At 50.3% G+C, this 17143-nt stretch overlaps 1 protein-coding gene across 1 annotated transcript in view; it reads left to right on the top strand.

Moving 5' to 3' along the window:
• Positions 1–17143, top strand: part of L3MBTL1 (l(3)mbt-like 1 (Drosophila)) — a 30952-nt gene that overhangs the window by 8484 nt on the left and 5325 nt on the right. Inside the window, exons 5-18 of the mRNA XM_012651228.1 lie at positions 4483–4571; positions 5102–5206; positions 6096–6231; positions 6604–6695; positions 8003–8154; positions 8563–8639; positions 9191–9276; positions 9465–9575; positions 10008–10122; positions 11023–11122; positions 11301–11498; positions 11609–11658; positions 15026–15183; positions 15644–15706. Coding sequence (XP_012506682.1) covers positions 4483–4571; positions 5102–5206; positions 6096–6231; positions 6604–6695; positions 8003–8154; positions 8563–8639; positions 9191–9276; positions 9465–9575; positions 10008–10122; positions 11023–11122; positions 11301–11498; positions 11609–11658; positions 15026–15183; positions 15644–15706 — 1532 coding nt within the window. The remainder of the gene's footprint in view (positions 1–4482; positions 4572–5101; positions 5207–6095; positions 6232–6603; positions 6696–8002; positions 8155–8562; positions 8640–9190; positions 9277–9464; positions 9576–10007; positions 10123–11022; positions 11123–11300; positions 11499–11608; positions 11659–15025; positions 15184–15643; positions 15707–17143) is intronic.

The following is a 17143-nucleotide window of genomic DNA, read 5'->3' as shown; positions in this document are numbered from 1 at the left end:
CTTCCTTCCTTCCTTCCTTCCTTCCTTCCTTCCTTTCCTTCCTTTCCTTTCTTTCTTGACATGGTCTTACGGCCTTGCTCTGTCTCCCAAGCTGGAGTGCAGTGGCATGATCATAACTAACTGCAACCTCAAATGTCTGGCACAAGCAATCCTTCTGCCTCAGCCTCCCAAGTAGCTGGGACTATAGACATGGGCTACCATGCCCAGCTAAGTTTTTATTTTTTTATTTTTTGTAGAAATGAGATCTCACTATGTTGCCCAGGCTAGTCTTGAACTTCTGGTCTCAAGCAGTCCTCTTGCCTCAGCCTCCCAAAGTGCTAGGATTACAGGCATGAGCCACCATGCCTGGCCTACATTTTCTTTGGGTTGATTTTACTTTTCTTTTTCTAACTTCATGAGACTAATTTTATTAATTTCAGCTTTTCTTCTTTTCTAATATGTTCATTTAAGCCTGTCATTTTCCTCCAGGTACTGCTACATCTCACAGTTTTTGATATGTAGTATTTCCATTATTGGTCTTTTATTTAACAACCACAAGTGCCTACTCTATACCAGACACTGAACTAGATGCTAAGAGTTCAGAGAATACAAAACACATTACTAGCATTTAATGACCTCAGAGTGTAGGTGCAAAGATAGATACGTACACAGGTAGTTATTATGTAACAATATGATATGTGTTGTATTTGAGATACGTAAATACAAGAGACTGTCGCAGAACAAATTCTGCCTCATGGAGTCAAGGAAGGCTTCATGGGCTAGGTGGGGTGAAATTTTATCCATCCATCCTTACTTAACAAACATTTGTTGCCCGTCTCTTCTATAGGTGCTGGAGCTATGACTGAGTGTTAAAAAATGTAAAAAAGATAGGCGAATGGGACAAAGTGGGGTCAGGATCTTTGAAGAAGAGGTAGCAGTCTGTGCAAAGGCCCAGAGGCACAGGGGCATGGAAATGCATGATGAAACTGGAGTGATAGAGTGGCCAGTTCACCATGGGCTTTGTGTGCTATAGAAAGGTGTTTAGATTTTTGATTTTTGGTTGGAAATGAGAAGCCACTGTGGAACTTAAAGCAAAGATAAACATGTTTTTAATTTAGAGATATTCTGGCAATAGAATAAATATCTGAGGCAGAAAGATAAGTTAAGAGGCTTTTAGACTAGGTTCAAAGCAAGAAGGACAGTAAATATGGAGAAGTGGGGGTAGATTCAAGAGCTACCTAGGAGCTAGAATCAGCAGGACTGAAAGATCCTAGGGAGTGAAAAAAGAGGCCTAAAGGATCACTTCCAAGTTTCTGGCTTGTGCGACTGCATGAATGGATGGTCGTGCCATTGGCTGGGCTAAAGAATATGAAAGGGCCATAGGCTTTGGCAGAGGAGTTACAAGTTTGGTTTTGGATAGGCTGAGCTTTCCAAAGAAAGTGCTAGCCAAGAGCATCTGGTCTAAGGAAGCAGGAATAAGCAGAGGAGCATTTCTGGAAGTTGAAAGAGGATCAGTGCCACAGCTAGCCTATATGGTGCCTTTGTACAAATTATAAAAAGTGCCTCTTCTGAGCAGACCAGTTATTATAGAAAAAGGCAATCTTTCTTCACAGTAGGCTCAGCCACATGGCTTAGCAAGAAGCCCAGGCTGGATTTCAGCCCCAGTTCACCCCCTTTGGCTGGGCATCTATACAATGTACAAATTGCACAACCATGCACAGGAGCTTTGGGTCTTTTTTGGGCTTGGGGACATCCCTAGGGGACAATCCGTTGTTCACCAGTAGAAAAAGGATGCAAGAAACTGGAGTTGGCTGGGGGCTTGGTCAGGAAAGGAATCTAGTAATTACTGGAAGGTTTAGTGGTCAGACCTATTTCCAGTGGATTACTTTCAATCTCTTTTCCCATCTGTGAAAGAGGTTACTGTGAGCCCTCCCTATCACCTCAAGGCATCACGAGGACTAAAGGAGGGCATGTGTATGAAATCTCTGAGGCATCTCTGCACCCCTAGTTTCTGGCATCAGACATGGCACACAGGTGGTACCACTAAGTGGTAAAAGGAATGGTGAAGGTAAAATGGTGTATGATGGTAAACTGTGAAGACTATACTTTTTATGTGTTATGACTAGTGAGACTATCCAGATGATACAGGCCCAGGGAGGGAAGTTGGGGTAGTACAGTAAAAGATGGTAGATAGAGAGGGTGTGCTGGTCAGAGGTGCCTGCTGTGGCCTGGGGGTCTTGAGCTTGGCCATGTTGGAGTATGGCTAAGGGAAAGTGAACTCAGAACTGAAGCACCAAGGAGCAGCAGAGATGCCTGAGATGAGAACTCTGGCAAGTAGTCAGCCCCTTAGCTTATGTGATGGTTTGGGAAGAGTGAAACAAAGAAGAATGTCATCCGGGGAAGAAGAAATGGATATTGGGAAGGGCTTGGTGATAGTGGTGATTTGAAAAAAGTAAAAAGGTATCATGCAGGGTGATGTGGAATCCCAGTGGGAAAACAGCAAGGCGATGCTAACCTGGCATCCTGAAGTCTACTCTCTCTTCTCTTTTCCCTGCTCAGTAATGATGGATGAAGACCGAATGGGAGAACTAGAGGGTTTCTTGAGGGAACGTAGTATGTGATATGTTCTAAGGGACAATCCAGGTTTCACTCAGGACAGAGGATAGTCAGAAGAGATGTGCTCTAGATTGGTGTGTCTCTGAGAGAGTTTGATGGCTCATTTGATCAGTTGATGAACAAAATACTTGCTTTGGGCCAACTGGATCAGGTAGTTGGGATCTCAAGGTTTGGTACAGTGACAAGGAATTTAGGTAGCTGTAAGACAGATGTTTCTAGCCACTTAGATTTCAACAAAGGAAAAGAGCATCTTTCTGAGAGACAAACTACTCTAAGCCTGAGGGATCCAGGGCACTAGCCAAGTGGTAACCAGAGTGAGGCAGAGCTAGACTCCAAATCAGGCAGACTTAGTGAAGACCCAGGAAGGACCAGTAACACGAATGTATTTCGTAAGGATCTTTTATACATAGCCTCATATAGCCACCTAATCTTTGACAAAGCAGACAAAAACATACACTGGGGAAAAGAATCCTCATTCAATAAATGGTGCTGGGAAAACTGGATAGCCACATGTAGAAGACTGAAGCAGGATCCACACCTTTCACCTCTCACAAAAATCAACTCATGGTGGGTAACAGATTTAAACCTAAGGAGTGAAACTATTAGAATTCTAGAGGAGGATGTTGGAAATACTCTTCTAGACATTGGCCTAGGCAAAGAATTTATGAAGAAGACCCCAATCACAGCAACAACTAAAATAAATAAATGGGACCTGACCAAATTGAAAAGCTTCTGCACAGCCAAAGAAACTGTCACAAGAGCAAACAGACAACCTACAGAATGGGAGAAAATTTTTGCATAGCATTTCTTAATCATCATAATGGCCCTCTGTGGTAGATGAAATTATCTGCATTTTACAGGTGACAAAGTAGAGACATAGAAGTTTCCAGAAGAAGCTGGAGCTATTTACCTGAGTGATACCAATTGATTCTTTTGAGTTATTGCCTCTTTGGTTATCTGTGGCCTTTAGTTGAAGGCAGCTCAGGCTGACCTGGTCACCATACTTTACATATAACTGTCTACTCCAGCCTTTAAAGGGTGTTTGCCTTTGTGTTGGAAGCTAGGACTCCATCTCAGGCTAACTGAAGGTTCTGTGGGGGGAATTCATTTCCCCTCCCCAGGATCCTGAGACTCCGAGGTATGGGCAGGACCTTGGCTGTAGGTCCTGACCATAATGTGTGCACCTGAGTGTGTGTGTGTGCACAGTGTGTGTGTGTCTGGAAGGACTGCGCAATCAGTCTGTCCACTGTGGGAGCCCACCAAGTACACATATATGCATTTGTGTATGTTTCTGTATGTGCCCATAAGTGTTCAGAGGAAGAAGAATTGAATTTCTCTGTGTCTTTTCTCCTCCATTTCTTCCGCTTTGTTTTCTCTCTCATTTCTCTTTTTCCTCCTATTTGAGCTTAGGTGGCACTGTGATTAAGTCCTCGGTACAGACTTGTCACTCAGCTTTGTCCTGTGTTACTTCTCAAAGGGCAGGATCTCTCTGTGGCTGAGACTTTGTAACCTCAGTTAGTCGCTGTGTGATCCAAAGTACTGCTGACAGTGGCCCAGGGTTGGGGGAGGGACGGGCGGAATTGGGGATATCCTCACCTGAGACTGAGCCTCACCTCAGGTCTGAGCCCCTGTGTCTGGCACCATCATGGCTGTGTGGGACCAGAGGGTACGTGTTACAAAAGACAAAGGTTTGTTTTGGAGGTTAAGGTAGAAGGCCGAGGTGGGAGGATCATTTGAGGCCAGGAGTTCAAGACTGTAGTGAGCTGTGATTGTGCCACTGTACTCCAGCCAGGGTGACAGAGCGAGACCCTATCTATAAAAAAAAAAGAATTTGGTCAGGGAAATTAAGGAAAGTCATACATCAGCTTGTCTGTCTCCTCTCCACAGCGACAGGTGAGAAGAAGGAAGGCTGGTCATGGGAGTCCTACCTAGAGGAGCAGAAGGCCATCACTGCCCCAGTCAGCCTCTTCCAGGACGTGAGTTGCACGATTTCCACATAGGAAGAGCTTATCTTCCTAGTCCAGGGACTTACCACCGAACTTAGGCCTTCTAGTGTGTTCTATGTCTGACATTCCTCAATGGACTGGCAAAATGGAAGAGGGAGAGACTGGTTAGGGCCCAGAATGGACAAGGGCCTGCCATAAGAGGCTGCCATGGTAGGAAGAAATAGGGAGATGGAACCCAGGCTTAACCACATCACTGGGCCTGCAGACCCGTAGACTGTTGAATCCTGGTGCCTTCAACTCAACTCAATTCAGCACTGAACTTCCCATGACTTGGGCAAGAGAGAGCCCTTGAGTCCAGCCCTGACTCAGCCCACATTTTTCAAGGGACCTGGGAGCTATTCTGGTCCTCCCTGGCTCCCTGCAGTAAAGATCCCCAAATAAGTTGCCCCCGTGGTAATACCAGGCGGGTGGGGCCTAAAGGCAGCTCCTTCACCCCAAGCCCACTAGGCAAGGCTAAGGCTGGATGGAAGCTGGGTCCTCTCCACTCTGTGCGTTGACAGTCCCAGGCAGTCACTCATAACAAGAATGGCTTCAAACTGGGGATGAAGTTGGAAGGCATTGACCCTCAGCACCCGTCCATGTATTTCATTCTCACCGTGGCTGAGGTAAGTTGGGGCATGGTACCACCTTGCTAATGATGGCTCTCAGGGTAGAGCGATGGAGCCTGCTGGGGACAGGGAGGGAGGCACTGCCCTGCCCTCAGAGCATACACAGTCTAGTAGGAGGTTAAGTTGGAACACACAGAAAGCTTAAAAAAAAGAACAAAAACCAGACGAAGTGTTAGGGGATGGTGCTGTTACTGAATGAGTATATGCTGTCCATGCTGGGAGCCCTTGAGGAAATCCAAGGGCCAGGGACGTTGGCATGAGTCAAACAAGGTCTTTGTCCTCTAGGAGCTCACAGATAAACGTCAGTGACATGCCACAGGGGTGGTGACAGACACGAGCAGGGTGGCACAGGGAAAGAGTGTCAGTTCTACCTGAGGGGACAAGGAAAGCTTAGAGGAAGGGCCGCCTTTGCTGAGTCCTGGGAGAGGAGTTGTGATGAGGAGGGACTTCCAGGCAGAAGAAGCAAAGTAAGCGGAGACTCTGGGGCACAGAACAGACCGCCACATTCAAGGAATTGCTGTTAGCTCAGCAAGACCAAAGCAGAGCGTGTGAGTGGGGGACAGTGGTAGGAGGAAAGGTCATCAAGGTCCTGAGCTGTGGTGAGTGCCCTTAAAGTTCTATCCAGGGCTCAAAGGGCAAGAGGATGTCCTAGAGTCCACCTCTCTTGCACCCAGCACTCAGTGCTCATGAGTACGTGAACTATCTCACTGCAGAATACAGAGTGTGGGGCAGAGTTCAGGATGCGGAAACCTGGGGGCAAAGAAAGGTGGGATTGGGAAACCTGCTAGAGCCCCTGAGACCAGGAGGCTGGGCCGGGGGAGGTGGAAAACAGGACGTGGGGCAACTGCTGACATTGGAGTCCCTGTGATTCCCCTCATGGGGCCAGGTGTGTGGCTATCGCCTACGTCTGCACTTTGATGGGTATTCCGAGTGCCATGACTTCTGGGTCAATGCCAACTCCCCTGACATTCACCCTGCTGGCTGGTTTGAGAAGACTGGGCACAAGCTGCAGCCTCCCAAAGGTAAGGCCTAGCTGGGTTGGTCACGGTGAAGCAGTGAGTCCTCAGACTCGTTCCTTCTTCCCCTTGGGTCCCTGCTTCTAGCTCTTGGGTTTTCTCACCCTGTACCCTGTTCCAAAGCCAGCCTCTCTTTATTGCACCTTGATATGACTCTGCCCCAGGGCCAAGTTGGCTAGAAGCCCCAGGGCTTCTGCTTTGCCCTTGCCTTTGAGTGTCCACCCAGGTCAGGTCCTGCTTTGGCAGGGGGTCCCTGGGCAAATTCTTGAGGGTTGTGGGGTCCTCAGGCCTGCCTGATTCTGCTGCTTCAGTGTGGGGTGCCCTCACCATGGCCCAGCCTCTGCACAGCGCTCTGTTCATCCCCCCCGAGGGGCCTAGGTTACAAGGAGGAGGAGTTCAGCTGGAGCCAGTACCTGCGCAGCACAAGAGCTCAGGCTGCCCCCAAGCACCTGTTTGTGAGCCAGAGCCACGTGAGTGCCCCCAAGTGAGAGTGGACATCACCCTCTGGGCCAGGGCTATTGCAGCTGGCCCAGGGTACCTGACGTATCAGAAGAGAGCTTGTCCCCTTGTTCTCTCAGCTTTGTTCTGGTCTCTCATATCAGATGGGAGAGGCACAGCTGGGCAGAGCCCAGGGCCAGAGGTGGAAGCTGGTCGTAGATGTTCCCCCATTTCCCTCCTTCCTTCCCTACTGTGGAAATCCTCTCCTGCACATACCCCTTGGAGCCCCTGGGCCAGTGCCTCAGCGTGGCACTGAGCTGTTGTTGCTCAAATATTCTTGCTTTGGTTCACTCTGCATTTCTTTGGTATAAAGTCAAAGACTTTGTTCTGGAAGCTTCTTTCTTCTCCCTTTTGACACAAGTTGGGGCTCTTCCGTTCATTCCCAACTCCTGGGGCTCTTCCATTCATTCCCAACTACTCACTCCTTGTCCTTTCCTCTGTTCAAGGAAGCTGCCAGCTTATCCAGCAGTTAAAGTATGTCACATAACCCCAAGAAAAGGTCAGAGATGTAGGGAACCCCCATTAAAAATATTACCATATTGAAGGTGCAGGGTCCCCATGGGCTGGGGACTCCACCATGCAGGGGAGGGACAGTTCAGGCAGGGACAGTTATTCCCCAACTCATTCCAGCCCCAGAGTCCATACTTGAAGGTTCCCAGGGAACAGGTGGAGTCCCACCTGCTGTTGTGACAGGGAATGCAGCTTTTTAAGTCAAACTGTTTAAATCCCGGCCCCGCCATTGACTACTAGCATTGTGTTCCAGGTTAAGTTATTTAGTTTCTAAATTGAGAATAGCAACACCTATGTAGTAGGATTGTTGTAAAGGTCAAGGGAACTTCTGCCTGCTACATGGCAGGTGTCCAGTTTATGCTGGTTTCCTCCCCACTCATGCCATAGGTGTCAGCCCTTCCCCACCACCACACTATTGCCACAGCTACCTTAGGCCAGGCTAGGCCAGGCTTGTCCAGGTAGGGAAGACTTGTATTTGGCCTGCCAGATTCTCTGGGCGAATGTATTACCTCCTACCAGGCACTCACCTTCTGCCACAAGTCAGGCCTCCTCTGAGTGCATCTTGGAGGCCAGAAGTTCCTGAGTGGCTCAGAGCTCAGGTTACGATTCTGCATTGGAGGGACCCTCTTTCCCAGCCTATTTCTCCCTCCTCCCCCTCTTCCCAGCCCTGAGGCCATCCTCCTCGGGAACCTACTTGTTTGCCAGTGGGCTCTGGGCTAGTGCTAGCCAGCTTAGCCCTGGCCATGGCAGCCCCTCTTCTTGCCCATAGAGCCCCCCACCCCTGGGCTTCCAGGTGGGCATGAAGCTGGAGGCTGTTGACCGCATGAACCCGTCCCTCGTCTGTGTGGCCAGTGTGACCGACGTGGTGGACAACCGCTTCTTGGTGCACTTTGACAACTGGGATGATACTTACGACTACTGGTAGTGGGAGGGCCCAATGGCCTGGGGGTGGGGGACAGGGGCAGCTGCTGTCACACCTCAGGCACCATGTGGCCCACTTGGTCCCATCCCAACATGCAGATCTTGCTTAGGGTGGGGGATAATGGATTTGAACTGTATCAGGAGAAACATGCTCGGTATTAAATGTTTCATCTAAAAATACCGTGGTTAAGATGAGCAAACCCCTGTGATTCATGATTTTCCCTTAGATATTATGGTAGTGTTAGAGTTTTTAGTTAATGTTGCAGTGTTCTAACTTTGTCATCAGCCATCTGTCTCCCTCTCACTAAGAAATGGGATGAGGGTGGGCCCTGAGCCATGCTGTCAGAGGACAGCAGGCTCAGGACTTTAAAGTTTCTCTTGGGACAGTGACGTATTCTTGGGTTTCAGGTGTGATCCCAGCAGCCCCTATATCCACCCGGTGGGCTGGTGCCAGAAGCAAGGAAAGCCCCTTACCCCTCCACAAGGTGACTCTGCAGGCTGAGCAAGGCTCTCTCCCGGGCCTGGTCCCCTTCCCGTTCCCCCGATATCTTACCAGTGCCTCATGAGCTGGCTCTTAGGGTCAGGGTGAGAGGACAGATATGCCCTGGAGCCTCAGCTTTGATTTAGGAGAGTCTTGCCAAACCCTGACTGTGTTGAAGTGTAGGGGAAGAAAGTTAGATAACCATCTCAGCAAGGGAGCAAGGAGTCTAAATCGAAGAAAATGTGTCTTTCTTCCCGGGAGTATTACACTGGCCCGAGTGCAATCAAGGTTCAGATGGGGCTGGAGTGGGAGCAGCAGGCCAAGGGTGACAGGAGCCAGAGTCCCCAGATCACCTGTTGTGGTGGTGCTCTGTGTGGTTCTGCCTAGTACCCATCTGCCTCAGGAGCCCAGTGTAAGGATTTGGCCGAGGGGATGTGGGGGGAGATTCTACTCCCAGGGCCTCTGCCCCTTCTATGTTCCTGGTCCTGCATAAGGGGCAGGGAGCTCCCCCAGTACACCCAGATGGCTGAATGTTGCTCTCATCCTCTCTTCCAGACTACCCAGACCCTGACAGCTTCTGTTGGGAGAAATATCTGGAAGAAACTGGGGCCTCCGCTGTGCCCACCTGGGCCTTCAAGGTGGTGAGTCAGCACTCTGTCCCCTAGAGCTGAGCTCAGGAAGATATGGAATACTCGGCCAGCTAGGGTGGGGCCCGAGCCTCCCACTTTGAGCAGGCCACAATTTCCTCAGGCACAGCACTTGGGCTCCCTTCGCAGGGCCTCAGCTCTGCTGGGCTGGGCCTTGGCCTGAAGGCACCTGTCCCCTGCAGCGACCCCCTCACAGCTTCCTGGTCAACATGAAGCTGGAGGCTGTGGACCGCAGGAACCCAGCCCTGATCCGTGTGGCCAGCGTGGAAGATGTGGAGGACCATCGGATAAAGGTGGCTTGGGAACCCTAGGGCTAGGGGAGTGGACAGACCAGTTGGGCAGGAATCCTGTAAACTGGTTAGAGGTCAAGAGCATGGCATGACACAGGCGAGCCCGAAGAGCTTGGATCTCATTCTCACCTCATCTGTGACTTATTTTTGCGGGCTTGGACCCATTTCTGAACCTTAACCTTCTCATCTGTGAAATGGGTCTAATAATCCTTGTCCCACCCAAGGATTGATGGCAGATGCCAGTAACTTAATGAGCGAAGCCCTTGGAAAATGTGGTGGCCGATTACTGTAGTGTTGGCTCCTTGATTCTTTCAATCTAGGATCTTGCTTCTGACAGGCCCTGGGGATGGGGAGAGCCTCCTGGAGCCTAGAGGACCTCCTGGCTAAGCTGGGCTCTATGAGGAACACCTGACCTCCAAGGACATTTCTCCCCAGCTCCATTTTGATGGCTGGAGTCATGGCTATGATTTCTGGATCGACGCTGACCACCCAGACATCCACCCTGCGGGCTGGTGCTCCAAGACAGGACATCCCTTGCAGCCTCCTCTCCGTGTGTACCCCTAGGGCACTCTGACCCTTTCCCTTCCCCCCAAGCTCTGATAACCCTCCCTTCCTATAGCTTGCCCAGGAGGCTCTGACACTCCTGCCCAGGTATGACACAGGGCTCTGGTGGCCACCATGAGCTCTGGGATCCCCCATCCTCCCCACCCCAGAACTGTCTGCTATACTAAGTAGTGCTTCTGGCTACCCTAGTTGTTGGGTTTGGAATACTGAGGAGTGAAGGGGCAAGCTCACGTGGTTGCATGTGCTTAGGGGGTAGTTATACACCCGGGGCTTTCTCTCAGCATCTGGCAGAGCTACACCAAGCATGCGTTGTGTTTGCTAAGGAAATACTGGCTTCCTTGAGTAAAATTCTGGTCCTCTACACAGGCAGGGGTCAGAGTTCAGGTCATTGGACTACTCAGACCCATTCTCACCCTCAGGAATCCCCTTATTTCCCTGCTGCCACCAGGTCTGTCTCACATGGGGCGTTTGTTGATCCTTCTTGAATGTTCTCCTCCAAGCATGGGCAGAGCCTTAAACAAGTTACCAAAGCCTTGGAGATGAAAACAGGGAAAAGAACTGACGATAAAACAAATCTGCCTGATGTGGCTTCTAAGGGACAAATATGCCCACACCATCTCTGCATTGATTTTTTTTCTTGAGGGTTCTCCTGTCAGAGACTGAAGGCATGGCCTATAGGTTTCATCAAAGCACATGAGAGCCAACCCCTCCTTTCCCAAAGAGGGGCAGGTATCTAGGAACAGAAAGTGATATCACAGCCTAGCTTAGGACCCCCATCCCTGGGGAACTAGTTCCTTGTGCTGATCTCCCCCATGGAAACTGTTCCTTCCCTGCCCTTCCTCATCCCCAGGACTTTATGCTGACCGTTTTCTTTCTGTACTTCCAGCCCCCAGAGAGTCCAGCTCTGCCTGCCCTGGGAGCTGTCCCCCTCTTAGCTATCGGAACCTGCCCAACACTAAGACCTCCAAATATAGCTTTCACCACCGGTGAGTGAAGGGCTCCTGCTGAGAGGAGTTTTGCTTAGTTGTTGTTCAAGGAAGGTCTGTTTTGTACCTATTGTGCACAGCTGGTTGGGGTTCACCAAGACACCTCCAGATGGGGCCAGGATTGGGGAGGCCTCAGTGGGGGTGGATTCAGCCCAACTTAAGCCTTCTTTTTCCCCAGGAAGTGCCCCACTCCTGGTTGTGATGGCTCTGGCCATGTCACAGGCAAGTTCACAGCTCACCACTGCCTGTCGGGCTGCCCACTGGCCGAGAGGAACCAGAGCCGGCTGAAAGCAGAGCTGTCTGACACAGAGGCCTCAGCCCGCAAGAGGAATCTCTCAGGCCTGTCCCCTAGGAAGAAGCCTCGCCATCACGGCCGGTATGAAAGCCAGGGAGTCAGGGCCTGGGCTTCCTGGGTGTGGGGCCTTGTGTCATCTTGGGCCAGGCCAGGCAGATTCCTTGTGATGGACCTGGTCCCTCTCTCTCCAGAATTGGACGCCCTCCCAAGTTTCGGAAGATTCCGCAGGAAGATTTCCAGAGTAAGTTCAGGTCATCTCTTCCCATGTCCTACACAAAGTATTCACAGTGAGTGCTCTAATTGGTGGGATGAGACTCCAGGGTTGCCCAGAGTGGGAGAAGCTAGAAGGAAGGCAGCCTCTCTGTTTGAGGTCCTTTGGAAGCATAGAGCAGTGGCAAGAGCACAGGAAGGGGCCTTAAGGACCCGTGGGTTCCAGTCTTTCTTCCCCCTGGTGAGAGTCAGTGGAAAGGCACAGAGCCTCTTTGGGCCTCTGGGTCTCCACTGTCAGGCAGGATGATGCCCTTGGCTGTGCTCTTCCCTGATTCTAGGATTCTTGGGAAGGAGGCCAATGCTGTCACTTTCTACCTGTGTGACCTTGAGCAAGCCACATAACATCTCTAAGCCTCAGTTTCCTCACTTGAAAACATGGGTAAAACCTGCCTTTCAGATGTCAGTACCCGAAATAATAGTGGTTACTACTACCATTTACTGAGCACCTACTATGAGCCAGGCACTGTGCCAGGTGCTTTACATGTACTGTCTCTAATGCTCACAAGCATCCTATAAGAAGGATATTGTTCTCTTCTTCTGAGAGAGGAGGAATGTGAGGCTCAGAGGGTCAAGTCATTTGTCCAGGGTCATTAACCTTGTGAGGGGCAGAGCTGGGATTCATACTCTGATCTGATCTGACTTCTCCTACTACATGCTGCTGGTATAATAGACATAAAGCAACTAACCCAAATGTCAGTTCACTCCTCAACCCCCTTATGTTAGTTTGCTAGGGCTGCCATAACAAAATGCCTCAGACTGGGTGGCTTAAGCAATGGAAATTTGTTTTTCACAGTTGTGGAGACTAGAAGTCTAAGATCAAGTTGTCGGCAGATTTGGTTTCTTCTGAGGCCTCTTTTGGCTTGCAGGTGCCTGCCTTCTTGCTGTGTTCTGACATGGTCTTGGCTCTGTGTGCAAGCATCCCTGGTATCTCATTGTATGTCCAAGTGTCTCTTTTTATAAGGACAGCATTAAGATTGGATTAGAGCCCATCCTAATGATGTGATTTTAACTTAATTACCTCTTTAAAGGCCCTTTCTTCAAATACTGAGGTACTGGGGCTTAGGACTTCAGCATATTAATTTAGGAGGGGACACAGTTCAGCCCATCATGTGCTTCAAGGGTAGGGACAGAGTTACTGAGCTCTCCGATGAGTGGCAAATTTATTTCACGTCTTCAGCCACCAGTATAGGGCCTGATACACAGCAAGGAAGCTGGCAATCTTGCCGCAGTTGAATTGAGTGCTTGTCATTTTAAGGCTAGAAGAGACCTTGAGAAAGCACCTGGGTCAGTGCCCTTGGGCAGGACCCAGACTGTTCCAGTTCTTCTTCAGGAACAGTTTCTGTAACCTGGGCAGTGTGTAAGCTAGTGATTAAAAGCACAGCCCTGAAGTCAGACTGCCTTTGTACAGGATGTGTGACCTTGGGCAGGTGATACCACTCTCTGAGCCTCAGCTTCCTCATCTGTAAACTGCCAATGAGAACAGTACCCACCTCGTGGTGTGGTGAGAGGCTTCAGTGCGGTGATCCGTGGAAAGTGCTTAGCACAGCTCCCTGCTGGTGTTATTAGTCTGAATCTCTTGCCTGACTCCCGTTTGCTGTTCCATACTCTCTCCTCTTGGTGGAAACAGGAGCAATTTCTGCAGCCTCAGGCCTGAGCGATGAGGGTTTCGGCTGGCCCCCTAGGCCCTCAGAGTGAGGACTTCTGAGGATCAAACTGCAGCGGGCACTTCTACCTGCCCCTGGTACACCTTGTCACTTCCATTGCAGGACTAAGTTCTGACCATCAGAGGGCACTTGCTTACTGTGTTCATCCCAAAATTATGCCATGGAATTCTTGGGAAGTTATGACTTGCCAGAGGCTGAGCCTGTGGCCCGGAGAGGGAGAGGAAAGACTGACCCAGAGCTTCAAGGACAGAGCAAGGGACACAGCCCAGGTCTCCGATCTCTGTGCAGGGCTCCTCTACCCAACCAACGGGCCTCTTGCACAGAAGGAACATGGGTCACTTTGGGTTTTGTTCTGGAGGCAGCTTCTCATGCACCCCTGGGTAGACCTCAGTGTAGGCTCTGGGGTTTGCGGGTGAGCAGCTCCATGAGGAGGGCTGCCTGAAGAGGACAGGATTTGGCTGGGCTTAGTCTTTAGGCCCCAGGAGTGTCAGCTGCTGAAAGGAAACAGAGCAACCGTTTCTGACCTACAGCTAGATGGTCTGCAGTGGGGGCAGCAGGGAGGCACAGCCACAGGAGAGGAGTGGTCGGTGGGGCTGGAGATGGAATCCCAGAGGCTTTGCAGGTGAGCGTGAGGGGCAGAAGAGCCAGACTGAAAGGCTGTGACACTAAGGGGAAAGGGCAGAACAGTCTGACCAGCAGGGAGGGTCTTTGAGGAGAAGGCGCTGGAGGTGCTGCATTTACAAGCTTCTGGAGTCAGTACGAAGAGGATAAGAAAGAACAAGCTCTCCTGGACTGTGGGCAGAGGCTGGGCAAGCCCCATGGGAGAGTGGCACTGTTGCCAAAGGCCAGCCAAGGCTGGTAGAGGTGGGTAGGGCTGAGAATGTCAGAGTAATCAGACATGGTTGAAGTGCAAGCCACCAAGTGCCAGGCCTGGCCAAGGAGGAGGCCCCGCTGAGCTGAGTCAGCAGCTTTGTAGAGCCACTTGAGGCCAGAGGTAGGAGCCAGGGATCCCAGAAGCAGATCAAGAAGCAAAGCAACAGGCATCGTGGAGTTGGGGTGGTGGGGTGGGTCTAGGGGACCCTCTAGTGCTAGAGGGGTGGTAGTGCAGACCAGACTGGTGGAGGAGGGGGGAGGAACTGAAGCTTGGGGCAGTGGCAGTGGCTAGAGGGACGGGCTTCAGACTGGTCAGGGTGACTGTGATTCTGACACAGAATCACCGTGGCTCTGAGCAAGTTGGTTGGGGCCCCAAAGGATTTAGGAAAAGAAGGGCAAACAATGGACTTCTGACCTTGGGGCTGAGCTTGTTTGGCTGTTGGGGACAATTTTGATGCATGATATCTAAAGAATGATGTCTTTAGAGATGCTGCAGCAGCTCCAAGAGAGCATCCTTGTAGAGCCCCGAGTGGTATAGCCTCAGAGAGAAGGGGTTGAGGGTCATTCCAAATAGCTGACCTGAGAGTGTATAAAGTAAGGGACCCACTTGACCAGAAGGAGCAAGTACCGAGTGGGGAGTCAGGAGTGCAGCTCACCCTCTTGGCTCTGCAGACTATCAGCAGGGCCCATGGTCCTGTCTGCCCTTCCAGCCAGTCTCCTGAGTGGCCTGGGTGTGAGCAGGCTTCAGACGCCAGGTTAGTTCTCAGCATCAGCCCGCCAGCCTCTGCCTCTACTTTCCAGCACTCACCCCTGGTGTCATGCAACAGTCCCTCTTCATGTCTGCCTTGTCTGCCCACCCTGACCGCTCACTCTCAGTGTGCTGGGAGCAGCACTGCAAGCTCCTGCCAGGAGTGGCAGGTATCTCAGCCTCGACAGTCACCAAGTGGACCATCGATGAGGTGAGGAACAAGGGGACCTTCCTTGTCCTTCTCCCCTCCTTCTCCACTCCTTCTCCCTTTCACCCCACCCTGATGGGAGGGCCCAGGAAAGGCTCTGGTCAAGTAGGGCCCAGTCTCACTCCTGACACTACCTGCCATGTGTCCCTCCTGTCCACAGTCCCTTTGGGCTGCCCAGTGGGGCTGACTGAGACACTGCCCAATAGGCCCACCGTGGTGGGTGGGGATGAGGCCATGCTGCTAGTCCAGTCAGATGTCCAGCAGGAGAGGCAGGCTTCAGTCCTGGGCCTCGGGAGCAAGGGGCCCCACCTTGCACATCTGCCTGCACAGAGACCCAAGGATCCTCATAGGCAGACAAGAAAAGGCCGCACTGGCACAGCCCAGAAGGCACCCAGACCGTGTAGGCCAGCCCCACACTCCCAAACCCTGTCCTCTGGTCAATGTGTCTTCTTTGGTTTCCAAGGTCTTCGGCTTTGTTCAGACCCTGACAGGTTGTGAGGACCAAGCACGTGTCTTCAAAGATGAGGTGAGGTGCAAGTGCAGAGTGGGAGATCGAGCCGGGGTCACTGTGTCCTTGAGATGGCAGGAAGCAGGTGCCCTCCTCAGCATTCCCCCAGCTAGGGAGGGACCCCTTTTGCCCCACCGGGCAAGACTAGACAGAGTGACCCACATCTCTGGGAAAAATCTGGTATGGACTGTGGCCCAGCTTGGGGACCCTGTGTGTTCAGATCATCTTCAGGAAGGAAAAAGCATTCTGGAGACAAGATTCCATTTACTCTTCTGCTCTCTGCCCAGTCCTTTGTTTGCCAAACTTAGCTTCATCAGCGATGCTCAAGAAATTAAAGTGTATTTTTTTCTCTAATCCAGTATGACTGATAATTAAAGCGTATTTTGAATGGTGCAAGTATTGCTATCACTGCAAGGATCCTGATACACACTTAAAATCAAGACCTGGGAGCTTAGTAAAGATAAGAAGTATGGCTGGGTGCGGTGGCTCACGCCTGTAATCCTAGCACTCTGGGAGGCCAAGGCAGGAGGATTGCTTGAGCTCAGGAGTTCAAGACCAGCCTGAGCAAGAGCGAGACCCCGTCTCTACAAAAAATAGAAAAATTAGCCATGCGTGGTGGTGCACACTTGTAGTCCCAGCTACTTGGGAGGCTGAGGCAGGAGGATCGCTTAAACCCAGGAGTTTGAGGTTGCAGTGAACTATGACACCACTGCACTATAGACAGGGTGACAGAGTGAGACTCTGTCTCAAAAAAAAAAAGTAGTGAGTTGTAGATAAATAAAGAACACCAACTTTGGAGACAGTCCAGGTTTGCATCCCAGGTTTGCCAATTTTAGCTGTTTATTGTCTCTAAGCCTGTATTTTCTTGTCTGTAAAATGGAGATAAAGTGGGTATAATGAAGTCTACCTTGCGGAGCCATTGTGAGCATTGGAAATGATGAATGAATCTCATACCAAAATTTCTAGTATAATTACAGTCATATCACTTAGTGATGAAGATATATGTTCTAAGAAATGCATTGTTAGGAAATTTTGTTGTGCAAACATCATACAGTAGGCTTATATAAACCTAGATGGCATATATATATATTGGGTTTTTTTTTGATATGGAAAACCAAATGTCCCAACATCAAGTTTTCCCCTACTTAATCTACAGTGCCCATATCAAATGCCACATATCAAGTTTCTGTATATGCTCCCTACTGTCATATATGCAGTCTGTCATTGACTGAAATGTCATCATGTGGCACATGACTTGTATATCACTAGTATATACATTATATATCAATATTATGGAGTAATACAGAAATCATTTCACTATACCAGAATGCCTGATACAGTGGGGGCACCGTAAGTGGTAGTTGTGACTTTTAATGCATAGTTGCCCTTAAATAAAGAACTTTATCATAACTCTCATTTGTAGAGTTTGAAACTGGAAGGAGCTTTGAGTTTGTT

This window comes from Propithecus coquereli, unplaced genomic scaffold (assembly GCF_000956105.1).
Source record: "Propithecus coquereli isolate 6110/MARCELLA unplaced genomic scaffold, Pcoq_1.0 Scaffold35, whole genome shotgun sequence".
NCBI classification, from domain to species: domain Eukaryota; kingdom Metazoa; phylum Chordata; class Mammalia; order Primates; family Indriidae; genus Propithecus; species Propithecus coquereli.
This window is presented reverse-complemented; position numbering and strand designations above follow the sequence as displayed.